This window comes from Anser anser (assembly GCF_964211835.1).
Source record: "Anser anser genome assembly, chromosome: 4".
In the NCBI taxonomy this organism is placed as follows: Eukaryota; Metazoa; Chordata; class Aves; order Anseriformes; family Anatidae; genus Anser; species Anser anser.
The window spans coordinates 37,602,686-37,615,955 of NC_139724.1; the positions used below are offsets into that span (position 1 = coordinate 37,602,686).

General features: G+C 42.1%; 1 protein-coding gene across 2 annotated transcripts in view; it reads left to right on the forward strand.

Annotated features, from left to right (window-relative positions):
- Window positions 1-13,270, forward strand: part of RNF150 (ring finger protein 150) — a 121,537-nt gene that overhangs the window by 58,273 nt on the left and 49,994 nt on the right. For both annotated transcript variants that reach the window (XM_083834927.1, XM_083834926.1), the window contains exon 2: window positions 9,348-9,598. In XM_083834927.1, coding sequence (XP_083691053.1) covers window positions 9,348-9,598 — 251 coding nt within the window. The remainder of the gene's footprint in view (window positions 1-9,347; window positions 9,599-13,270) is intronic.

Below are 13,270 nucleotides of genomic sequence, written 5' to 3' on the forward strand. Positions count from 1 at the left end.
AGTAATTTTTTTAACCTCTCTGATGTTAGGAGTAAATGAGCAGGATTTGTCACTGCATCAAAAAAATCACTGATTCTGTCTCTAAATTTAGAAGAAAAGCTGTTATTAATCTGCATAGTAATGGCTACTTTTGTCTGTGTATAGTCTCTTGTTTTTTTCCCAATTTTACATGTGTTTTCAATAGTCTTTGCTCATGAATTTCGCAAAGCACAAGCAGAACGTAACTCTGTTAGCAGGACATAATTCCACATAGATCAGTTAATTATGCTATCAGCAGCTCCAGTTACTTCCAGCACCGTTAATTTGTTTCCCCCATTTTATCTCAGTACTCCACGGATCTTTGCATGCCCATAGGTTTCATTTTTTACTGAATGTGCTCACGTACTGTCAAGGTATGGGGTTAAAGTTCGGAAGGAGTTCCAGGTCTGTGCTGCAGCTAGCTGTGCTGGAGGTGGCTTGGCCGACTGTTTGCAGCGGGAAGCTGTGCTTCTTGCCATGTTTCACCAACTCACACCCCTCCCAGCTGCAGGCACGTCCCTGTGCAGCGTGATGTGGCCTTGAGCGGTCACAAATGCAGGGTACAGCAACAAACTCAGCATGCGTGTCCCCATGAAGGGGCAGGACAATGGCAGCATCCAGCAGCTCTTGCCGAAGTGCCCTGCTGTTGGAGGAGAGGGCAGAAGGGGCAGGCAGGGCTGTGCCCAGGAGGATGGGAGCAGCTCCAGCTGTTCTGCTAACTCGTCTTTCCTTCCTGGCAGAGTGTCAGGGATGTGGCTGGGATTTAGATGCTCTGCGCTTATCTTCAGTGAGCCTTTGTCAAGTCACTGAATGTGTTTGCTGTAGCTTCCCCATCTGTATATTTATACCTGCTCTAAGAGCGCCAGGCACAGTGACTGGCTTGTGTTTGCACTGCACTCCAGCCTGACTACTTCAGATGCTATTTAAGACATATTTGCTTTTGGCGTAATTCCACCGGAGATAGCAAAGCAGATTCTGCTTTGGTAGTGGGCGTGTTTTGCAACAACCCTGAAAAGGTTGTGTTTTGCTAATAAATTATCCCTGTAGCGTGTTTTGCTATGAGTTGGAGCCTATCCTAGCTGTAAGACCTTGCCTGAAGGATTCTGTCTGGCCACCTTGCACATGAAAAAATCACAAAGCATTGCAAGGCAAGTCCCAGAACAGGGAACTTATAGCAAGTGACATGTGTCATTAAAGCTATACATTGTTTGGAAAACAACCGGGATTTCTAGAGACATCTTCAGTACAAATGATTAGCAGCTATAATGAAACACTTTCCTGGCCATGATAGCAAAGTCTTGAAAGCGTGTGCCTTGATTTGGGTTGGGGTCTGGGGAAACCTCTCAGAGAACCACCCATTTTCTGTAATTAAGTGTGAATAAATAACAACACGTTGATTCATTAGCGTTGGTTAGTTCAGCAGACTGATGAACTGATGCTGTGGGAACTGAGCCCAGGAAAAATGCAACTATCATGCTGAGTTTGATTTGAGTTTTGAGTTTTATAGCTCTTTACTTCTTTTTCCTTTGCTGCAGTTTCTGCATAAAATTAGAGGAAGTCAATATATTCTGAGCTCTTACAGCCTTGGCAAGATCAGCATTGATTACAAAAACATGAACAGAAATTTCTTTGTCCCTAAACAGTAATAAACAGTGGCTGCGACTGCTTTTTGCTGGGAAGATCACAGCCAGAAGCATCTTGCCTCTCCTGGTTTTAGCATCAAAAGAAATGAAGCGAGAGCAGCTCTGCTGGAGGTTATTGTTGTTCACCTCAGGATGAAAGAGAAAACTTTCCTATCAGTTATTTAAATACTGTAGCCAGTCATTAACATCAGCAGGTCTTTTGTCTTTACAGGTCACTTAACTATCCTGTTAGGTACTTGTACTTCTGCAGAGAAAAGTGATTCGTGACAAGATTGTCTAAGGAGAAAAAGAGGAGTTTGTGTCAAACTTCCTTCTTCTGAAAACAGGGAAAAGGAAAAGGCTGGAGGGAAAAGGTGTCACTCCTCTTTCCAGCGGGCGCTGCCTTTTCCTTAGCCTTATAAGGAGCCCTGATTTACAGTTAAATGTTTCGGGAGATGGGCGAGGGACCAAGGAGGGCCCCAGCGGTGCCAAGAAGAAGCGGGAAGTGAGGCAGAGGATAAGTTGAAGGAAATATCCGTCTGCTTTTAAACGGAGAGGTAGGAAACCAACATAGAAATGGGGGCGGGAGGAGATGAAAGCACCCACGTCACTGCAAAGCAAAGGCTCTAGAGTAATTAGGAAAATAGAGCATAGGGTGAAAACTCGTGTTTTCATACCTGTCCACCAAAATGGGGGAGCATGCAGCATAAGGCGTGATGCAGCCCCAGGCCAGCGGGTGTGTCCTGCCTTGCTGCTGCTTCCCTCTGCTTCGCTCTGGCGTTCCTGCACCCTGGCAGCAGCTTAACACTTAATGCTCACACGTGGTGCCCAGCTGCCAGCCCACCCCACTGCTTCCATACCTGAAACACACCCTTTTCCCAGCGTCTGGCCCCAGCTGGGGCTTTGAGAAGCAAGAGGCACCGACTGCCTCAGCCCCAGTCCTTTTCCCGTTCATCCCTGGCCGCAGAAACAGGTATGCCTTCCCCACTCGGAGGGGCCTCTTGGCTTAATCAGACCTCTGGCTTTGGGCATGTAGTTTCAGTTTCAAGACTTGAGTTAATCTTTCTTCTGTCCAAGGGAGATGTAAATTTCAGTGCCCAGTTAACATAAAAGCACATCTACTGGTTAAGACCAAAGGCCCACCTGGCCCATGGTCCTGTTTCTAATAAAAGAAAACAGTAGCTGCCTGGAGAAGAGTATAAGCAGGGTGAACGTTTAGTCCTGTCTCCCCAGCCTCCGGCAATATGTGGTTCCTGGGTGTCTCTGCTATTTGGTAGCTCTCCATTTTGCAACACCAAGACACTGTCTTTTAACCCCTTATTTTTGCGTGTGAGGGCCTTCCCATTTTATTCAGAGCTGCCTTTCTTCTTTAAGAGTCTTTGCTGAGAAACCTCACTGAATAACTTTGCAGTACTTGGTCTGTAGTTGTCCATTTCTGTTATGAAACCTCATTAGAAATTGGTGTCCTTTCTAGTCCTCTGGCACTGAGAGAGCTTTATGCAAGAGGTCGTAGATCATAGTTTGTAGTCATTCCGCCTATGATATACGATGTATTGCCTGGATTTTACTGTTACTTACTGCGTCTTGCTCTTCTCTTTGCCATTTTTTTCTGTAGTCCCATTTTCTGATACTTCAATTAGAGACCAATGCCTTGAATGTCCCATAAAAGAGAGTTCCTGCAGGGAATTATCCTTTTACCCAGTTTGATTTCTTATAGGTAATGCTTTACGGTTTGCCTTCGTAAAATTCCAGGACATTGTCTAAATGGTATCTGTGCTGCTGCTTTTCTGAAACAGCTGAAGCTCAGAAATGAGTTTTTTTTTCCCCAAAAATATTGCTTTGGTTTCCAAAAGTAATTTTTGAGCTGACAAAAATGTAATTCCAGCCTATGTTTATTTTTAAAGGAAAATGAAAACAAGGATCAGCTGATATTCTGGTCAACTTATAATCGTACCATAAAAAACAGAAGAGCTAAGATTGAATTCTCATTGGATGGTCTCTGAGACTTGTTACTCTTGTTGCAACTATGAAAATATTAGTAAAATTTATTTAGTGTTAACATTCCATTGAAATGCCATCTGATTAACCTGTATACTATTTCCTGTGTAATTTAACTGTGAAGAAACGAAACAAGATTATAAAGCAATGTTATTTTCAACGAGAACAAAGTCAGTAGCAAAAGGTAGAGTCTTCTACTAGTCCAACAGACCAGTCTTGGTTATATGCTCAGACAGTCACAACTACAGCAATGTTACCATGGGTTCCTACTCATTCTCTTTGATACTAAGCTGAGCTGTTTATTGTTCTGGAGAAAAAAAACAATATTATTCTTTAAAACATAAAGTCCATGCTTTGCTTTAAAATGTTACGCATAATCCAGATCGTATCGTAAAATCCATTCACACAGATGCTGCCGGCAGCAGGGGCATGGCAGGAAAGCAAGCACAAGGCTGGCAGCACATGAAGTCCTGGAGCAGAGAGCAAGTGCTGCTGAGCTCGCTGGAAGCACAATGGCCGAAGTGGCTCGAGCTGCATGGGGCTGCCAGGACCCCCAGACCCTTTGCTGAGCCCTGGGAGGGTGCTCCAGAGCTGGGCACTTCCAGGCTGTCACCTTGTTTAGGTTTGCAGGTACAAAATCTGTGAAAGGAAATACTTCAGTATTTAGATATTTAAAATTTGGTGTACAACATAAAGAGAAACCCATATTTGCATATTGATAGGATATCTTGGAGAAGACCTATGTCCCTCCCAAATTGGAATTCTATTCAAATAACTCAATTAATTACTTTTCTAACTGACTTCTGGCTGTTGCCAAGCGTGAAGAATTATATCTTCCAGGATGTGTCAGAAACATACCACTTTTCAGAGCTTCAGTCAAAACTTGACAAAGCATTAAAGAAGCACCCGTCCACGGCTGGGCCTGACTGCTAATTAGGCGACTAGAGGACTGGTTTTGGTATCACCCTGAAGCCCCAGAACAGAATCAAGAAATGTCATAGGTTTGTCAGCAAAGCCTGTGGCCAAGGTAGAAAATCTTACGTGCATCTTCTGGCAATAAAATCTGTTCATTTCTTGAGATGGAGGTGCTACAGAAGCCACTGTTACAGAACTGAGGTCTTTCTTTTCCCCCTGTCACCACTGAATAGATTCTTACACTTGAAAAAGTTTGCAACTTGGCATAAAGAGCATCCCAGCTGAACTGTACTTCACAGCCAAGTGCTGTGGGGAAGAAGAAGGTTTGGAAAGGCTCTTCCAGGTATTTTTCTTAACTGCACATCTTGCCATTGAAAGTGCTGTCTGACTTGATCGCTGCCTTGCTACTCTGCTGTGCACCGCAATGTGCAGGTGGCAGAGGATGGCTGGAGCGTGCTGCAGGCTCCCTCTCCCTCTCTCCTCGCTGTGCGGTTCCTCCTGTCGTTGGGCCATGGCAAGCTGGTTCTCCTTGGCCTGCAGGCTGGGGTGAGGAAGAGTTCAGGATGAGCCAAGCAGGATGGTGTAGTGCCTGGGTGATTCAGTGTCATTGCCAGAGCAACTCTTGTTAAGTGAACAAAGCAGACGCAGCTTGGTAGGGCTGTTCTGCCATTGATGGATTAGTCACAGGGTTACCAGTTTGTCCCGGTGACAGGGAAACAAGCTGAGCCTGTACATGGCACTTCAGCACCGTCCCTGTGGAGCCAGCAGTGCCCAGGCCCGTCAGACCCCCACGGATATCATGCCAACAGTGGTCCTGCCGAGTGCCATGGGGTTCTGAGCATGGAACCCGAATAGCTGCACATTTTCTCCAGCCAGAAACATTTGGTTAGGTGAATGTGCTTCAGCAAGTTGAGGTGAGTTAAAACATCCCAAATGCTGGCAAGTTCTATTTTATTTGTTTTGTTATTGGCACGTAAGGAGAGAGCATTGATATGTTTAATGTTTCTTAAGCCAAAGAAGAAGAAAATCCATTCACTACAGCCTGAATACCTCTGGTTTATGAACCTCTGATTCATCCTGACAACTATTTAAAAATTAATTTCGACCTCTGCATTAATCTTGGCCAGAAAAAGAAAAGAAATGCGTTAGGTAACGAGTGCCACAAAGTGTAGTTACCATTGTGGATGTGTGCAATGAAAGGCATAGTTAGCATTTAACTCACAAGAGAAGCATTAGCACATATTACCAGCTACTTTTTCTTTTCTGAAGTCCGTTGAATAAATGCGTACATGGGCATAGAAATGCATCTCTAACATTATTTCTTCTCTTTAATATGTGTAGTTTTCCTCTATGTCGGAGCATCCCATGTGTCATTAGATACTGAAACCAAGGTGGTACAGACATTTTGTTATGTGAGGGAAGAAAAGGAGATAAATTACTTTCTCTCTCTCTTTTTTTTTTCCACAATATTGGTCATATTTGAGATTAAAAAATTAGATTAATGGCTTGATTGATCAAATAACACTCTCTATAATGCCTTGGAGAAATTATCATGAACTCACTAAAGGGCTAAAAAAAAATACCATCCAGATTATTATTTGTTGCTGATTTGGTTATTTTTTTTCCAAGAATGCTTCATTACAAATGGTAATGTTTTCCAAGAAAATAACCAGATAGCCTGCAATTTGAATATATTAAGTGTTTGAATAAATAAAAGCAGCTGCTTGCCTCTTGCAATAGCTGTCTTCTGACTTTGCATTTCTAAACGCGTTTTTGTTTAGCATATACACTTGGCCATGTACTTTCTTAGTATCTTGTGTTTTTTAATATCTCGTAAAAGGCCCTAGGCCAAAGGTGTCAATAGATCATCCTGGCAGTGAGATGGAAGGAGGAAAGAGAGAGAAGGTAGGCATGTGGTTGCACTCCTATTCAACCCCAGTGATGCTTCCGTCATGAGCTGAAGACAGAAGGCTGCGCTATAGCTTGATCAGAAAGGGCAGGTGGTGAAGAACAGGAAGGAGGTTAAATTTATCCAGGAGATGATAATTTTTTTCTCCCTCTTTTTCATTAATTTAATATTAAAGAAAGAAGACATTGTGGGATCCTTGTTTTATTATAACAAAAATATTAATTCCATAATCAGTTGAATGTAATTCTTCATTTTCTTTCATTTTTCAATTCTTCAAGCATGTCATATCTGGCCTTTGACCATTACATATGGTCGTCCAGAAACATACTGAGCTATATTCATCTGTATTAGACATAATTAAAGATACTAAAAGCATGTTTTTAAAGACATTTTAAATTAAAGATAAGTAGGCAGTTAAGATAGTAGCTGTATTTTCTAGTGGAAATATTTTTCTCTGACTCTCCCATTTGTAGGGGCTTTCAGGTAACATCTTTCATACAGTGTCCCAGACCATACTGCAGGTAATGTTAGGTGGCCATACTGGACAAGTGAGTGATCAGAGTGGTGGCTTTTGAGAGGAGTGATGGAATTCATTTCAGTATATTTTGTTGTGGGATTTTTCACTGTGGGTTCTTTGTGGTTGTGTGTGAGGTGGTTGCTTTGGTTTTCTTGTAGAGTGACTTGAAATTGTTATTTTTCTTTAAGAAGGGAAAGAGAACAAAATAAGGCATGTGAACAGTTGTGAAAAACATAAGCACTGCTCCAGACAATTTATCTTATTGACTCTAGTAAATTGACTGGCATGGCACATCATCAGTGCCCTTCTCAGCCACTTTGAGACTTGGCAGATTCTCCCTAGGCTGTTAGGGTAATGTTTGTATTAGCCCTTGGTAATAATCAGAAGTGTTGCAAAGGCAGGTTTATTCTCCCTGCTGAAGGTGAACCCTTACTTAGACCCAAAAAAAATAAATCTGAAAATGATAAAAGCTTTACAGACAAATATCTCCAGGAGGGTTAAATTTCCTATCACAGCTATCTAAAATTCTTTTGACGCAGCTAAACCAGTGATTTCACCCAGTTCATTGACCGGCCTATTCATAATCACGGAAGTATTTCTCTCAGGAGACTTCCCATCATAAATGTGGTGCAATTTGCACTTCTGCTCCAAGACTTGAGAAAGGAGGGTTTGGTTCCCAGCTTTGTGGCATATTTTGTGTGTGAGTAGCAACAGTCTGTCACAGCTATTTCAGTACTTCCAGGCAATCCAGGCACCCAGCAGAACTGGAAAGAAATTCCAGCACAGTTAGCATTTTCCACTGAATGCCACCCGCCTGTCCACTTCAGTAAGTCTGAAATTCTTAGACTCCTCCTGCAAGCTTTTGGTACCTAAATGCCTTTGAAAACCTGGTTTATACATCCCAGGGGGATTTGGTGGAGAAACATCTGAGCCAGACCACAGGACCTGGGGCACAGTGCTGCTCTGGTGGAGGCTGGATTGGGTCTCAGCCTGGAGGAGGATGCTGTCAGAAATGCAGTCTCTGGTCGTGGCCAGGCAATCCCTTCCCACCTCAGCGAGTGTGGCAATGCAGGCAGCTTTTTGTCCTCCTGCCACAGTCAAAATGCAGGTAGCACTGCGGTCTACAACATGCCAACTGATCTCCTGGGATTTCAGCTGATGAAACACCCACCTTAGCATCATCTCTCTGACTTCAAACACCCCCAGTTTGTACCTTCTTTTCTAAATTCCAGTTCACGATCATTGTGTATGCTATCATATCTGGCGTGTTTCTACGTTAAAGTATATCTTCTTTGTCCTTAGCTGCTTAGTACAATTGAGGATTTGACCACTGCAAAACATGGGTTAGCTGTAAAAACAATATACTTTTTTTTTTAAAAGTGAAAGAAAAATATCCCTAATATTAAACCATAAAGGAGTGAGCTTATATATAAAGCCAGAAGAGACATCTGATAAGCTGCCCCATCCCAGAGAATTTCAGACTGTATTTGTTGTTTACATAGGGCACATAAAAGAAAGAAAAATAGTTTCAATACCGCGTAATGCAAATAAAACGAAAACAGCACTGTACACAAAGAAAAATTGATGCGGAGTCAAGGATCACTGAAGGGCCTGATTTCTCAGGCTATGGCTTCAGCAGGGGTAGCAGGATGGTAGGAAGTCCCTGCCCCATCCTACTGATGGGCACTCCTTTGCCACCTCAGCTGGATGGGGCTGATATGTATATGGCTGTTTGCCACCTCAACTATGCCAGGGGCTGATCTGTGCTGCAGTAACTTTTTTTTTTTTTGTGAATTAAAATGATGCTGTTGACTTTCAGCATGGGCTCAGCTCTTGTCCCTGCAGCCTTCTCCCATCACTGGTCCTGGGTGAAAACTGCAATGCTTTGGTGCATTCAGCATCACTACGTGGGGATCTGTGATTGAAAGAGTTCCTGGACTGAGCAGGGGTTTGGGGGGGCTTCTATGACTCTGTCAGAGTCATGGCCGTGCAAAATGGGCTATGATAAGTGCATGGGGTGTTGGAGGGAAGGATGCTGGCTACAACACATCTCCCTTTCTGCAGTGGTTACAGCCCTATTCTTCTATGTGAGCCTCAGCAGAACTGGGAATCTGTGTTGTCAAACCGTGAAACACGTTTTAATTATCTCACAGAGGTGAGTTTATAGAAACAGACTGTGTAACTGGTTCCAGTTGAAAACTTCACCAGATTCATCCAACTTACCTTTGGATGAAAATCAGAAGGAGAAAAAGGAGCTTTTTGAAACTGATTTGCTTTCTTTTTTCCACTTGCCTCATCATCTTACCATTTTCTTTTATTATACTCACCTGTTCTAATTAAAGTTTCTTTTCTCTCTCCTATACGACAGGTCTAGATGATGTTGTAGCAATAATGATTCCTGAACCCAAAGGAAAAGAGATAGTGAGCCTCCTGGAGAGGAACATCACTGTGATGATGTACATAACCATTGGGACACGCAACTTGCAGAAGTACGTCAGCCGGACCTCCGTGGTGTTCGTCTCCATCTCCTTCATTGTGTTGATGATCATTTCGCTGGCATGGCTGGTCTTCTATTACATCCAGCGATTCCGCTACGCAAATGCCAGAGATAGAAATCAGGTAAGAAGGGCTGGAATGGCTCTTGTTTCCAAAAAATTCACCATGGGATTCAGCTTTAAATAACTTTAAAGTAAAATTTGGGGAAAATAAAAGTGTGGTTTTAAAAGAAAAAGAAAAAAAAGAAGAAGAAATAGTGAAAAGAAGGGGGATTTAAAAATGCCTGTGTATGGGAAAAGCCAAGACTTCAATCAATACAGACAGGACTGAGGAAGAAAGAAATTAATGACTATAAAGTGTATGTGTTATGGGTTGGGTTTTTTTTTTTTTTTTTGCTTGCACAAAACACACGGGAAACAGCCAGAAAGAATCATGATGTTTATTACCAAAAGGATTCCTTTGGTACACACGGCCAAGTGACAGAAATGTATATAAATTAAGTAACAATCCTTAAGATCAAAATTATGTGAAAAATATAGTGTGGTATGCGAATGTCTGTATGGGAAACAAGGGCTCACAGTAAGCGAAGAGATTTAAAAGAACAGGAAGTGTTTTCATTTTCATGCTTCTTTAGAAGGGCCTTGAGCTTGAAAGGGAATGTTCCTGCTCATTTGACAATTGTCCCTGAATGTGTAAGTGCTGTAGTGATAGCCCAATATTAGTAAACCTTTGCTTTTTGGTTTTGGCATCTTGTCCGTGTCCCCCCCACTCCACAGAAGAGATAGAAACTTACAGAGCTGGAGAGAAGTCAGCAGCATTGTGTGGGAATGGGTGCTAGGTCCTGAGACCCTCTGGATTTATAAAGCACCATGCATCTTTATGGTTGTTCAGCAATGAATAATAATAGCAATGTTAATAACAAATTTAATCTTTTCTTGGCTGGATCCAACTATCTTGGCATCAGCAGAACTGTGAAGCTGAGGCTCCTACATTTCGTTCTAATGGTACAGTAGAAAATATTATCAGTGTATGAAATCTGAGGAGATAACCATTTTACTGCAGGAAAAATAATGCGCTGTAATTCAGAGATGTTTCTGGACCCTTAATAAATTCCTGTTGGGGCAGGGGGAGGGCTGCCTTGCTTGCTCTGCAGAAGAAAGTAAAACAGAGTGTTAATCATCTTGTGGAGGAAAGTACTGCTGCACTCTAAAATATACTGAACGTATAGGGATCCCTCACTACCCCCATTGAAATTCAGGCGTCTTCTGAGATAGAGAGCAGCTGCTCTGTATTTACACACAGAAAGAATATATTTTACTTTTAAATGTACACCATGAAATTTTGGATAGTAAGAACGAGACTATCCCAGCTGGAATTTGAACATCACTGGCAGCAGAATCACTGTGACTGTAGCGGCTGTGATAATTTGTAGATGCTTTGGCTGCAAAAGCACATGTGTGCCTAATTTATGTACGTGAGTACCGTAAGTGTGCTTTCAATCAAGTAATTGTACAGGCAGATTAGCAGTGTAAATAGACATACATAAACATGAAACCCAGCAAAATAAGAAGCTCTCTTCAGGTAATATGTGGTAGTTTGGAATGGACTGGTTTATGTGTTCAGGCAGACTTCCTATTCAGTCTTTTCTTTCCAAGGTTTGAATGAGACTAATTTGTGCACAACCAGTTGTCCTGTGTGGAGATTTTAATAAGTTTGTAATTAATACTAATTCTGTTCTGAAGAAGAATAAGAAAATAGGCTTCCTAAGCAATTATTTATTAGTCATTTTTTGCCAAAGCTGTATTAACGATACAGGGCAAACCAGAATTTCTTTATGCAGTTTCTTCACTTGATTTTGCCTGACATCTCCTCTAATTAGCTCTTACTTTTGTTAAGAAAAATGGTGTATGATACATACGGATAAATCTCAACCATTTGTGCTAGTGAGCTTTTTAGTCCTGGCTATGGACTAGAGTAATGTAAGTAGCTGTCAGAAGAGCTCAACTTGCTCTTGCCCTTTCCATGAGGGTTCTGTCTGCTTCCTCTAAAGTTCTGCTTTTTTCCTTTGACACATTTTCTTGTAGCACAAGGATGGGAGCACAAAGTCCTTGGATATTCAGATAAATACAAGAGAAATGTTTTTTGTTGCTTTTGGGGGATATAGTTTAGAACATGGTTCTTTTGTCATTTTGCTCAAAAGCTTTTGCCATTCTAACTTGCATGTGTCTGAGTAAAGGTATTGAGCTTACTTGCTGGAAAGTCTTGCAGGTGTTTTAAGGACCTTCATTGCTGGCCAACTTTAGGAAAGATGCTTCCTTCTATTTATATTTGATAAACTCTGGATAAAGTTTATCTGATGGGTGAGGTTGAAATGTTTGTACAAAGAGCTTCAAATGAACAGGGACCCAGCTGGCCTATTTAGTGAAAGTAGTGCTATCAGTTTGTACCCCACGGTGCAATAAATCTTACTGCACTTACCGCCCATCTCTCTAACTGCAAAAAACTGTGATTTATTAGATTTCTGTTTTAAAAATAAAAAAGGAGGTTAAATTCATTTTGACATCTGAATGATTTTAAATCCTACAGTTTTAAAGCAAGGTCTTCTGAGGGTCAGTGTTTTCTGTGTCAAAGCAGAACCTATGCTTACCTCTTTGTTTACCTCCATCATGCCCTTCCTGGGGCTGGTTGATAGCCGGGCTGCTACCCAGAGCAGTTCAGGCTCCTCTGAATTTGTAGTCTTGGCTCTGTGCTGAGGGAATGGGACAGGGTGGCTGACTGCTAAATACAATCTGCAGAAAAAGTCATTATCTGCAAGTAGGAGGGGTGTTGCGGCATTGCTGAGCAAGGTTTCTGAACATCTTTCATTGATCATTCCAAGCCTCTCCCTAAGTCATCTTCCAAGCCTCTTCCAAGCTGACCCACTTTAACGATGTCTTGCTTTCCTGCAAAATATGGTGCATCCTTTGGTCAAGCCTCATAACCACATCTGCTTCCTTGTCTTTTCCTATATGGTCACCCTCCTTTATAGGTCCACTTCCCATCTTATACACAGCTTAAGTTGCTGATCAGGCAGTAATTCCAGAAGGAGCTAACATAATTGTCCATCTAGAAAGTGATAGGTCCTGCTAATGAGACAGGCAGCTGGAAAGACTGAAGAATCTCCTGGATTCCTCTTGTGATTCCCCAGTGAGATGAAACCTGGACACACACCTTGTACGTCTTCACCCATCACTCTTTCACCACATGTGCAAAATCCAGGTTCATGTGCCAGAAGGGAGACCCAGCTCACTTCAGCTAGGTGCTTGGTTTAAGTGAATGGAGAACCACCTCTGCAAGGCTTCCCACTACATGCCCTGATCTGTTCATGTAGATGTAAACTTAGTGGGGAATTTCTGCAGTGGATTCCAAAACTATCTTCCATTATGGTCTTGTGCACCTGTAGCTAGCGTGTCAGCTACCCATACAATCACACTTCCTACAGTCATAGAAAATATGGTTACATTTCAATTTTGATTTTAATGTGTTCAATTTTTAGGAGTGTATTTAGCACAGACAACTCCATGGTTACATATGAAAGTGAAAGGTAGGTAGTAATACTCACATGGCTGAAAAAAACAACTTTTTCTCCTCTTTTCCAACCTGAGAAGATGGCCAGCAAGTAGGTGGCTGCCCTGATGTTATGCCCTTTTCATATTATGATGATGAATTTGTGAAAGGAAAGCATAGTCAACCTGCTTCCTCAGCAGCATGTTCCTGGAGCCCTCCTGAAAAAGCAAGAGTATGTCCATGAAAGAC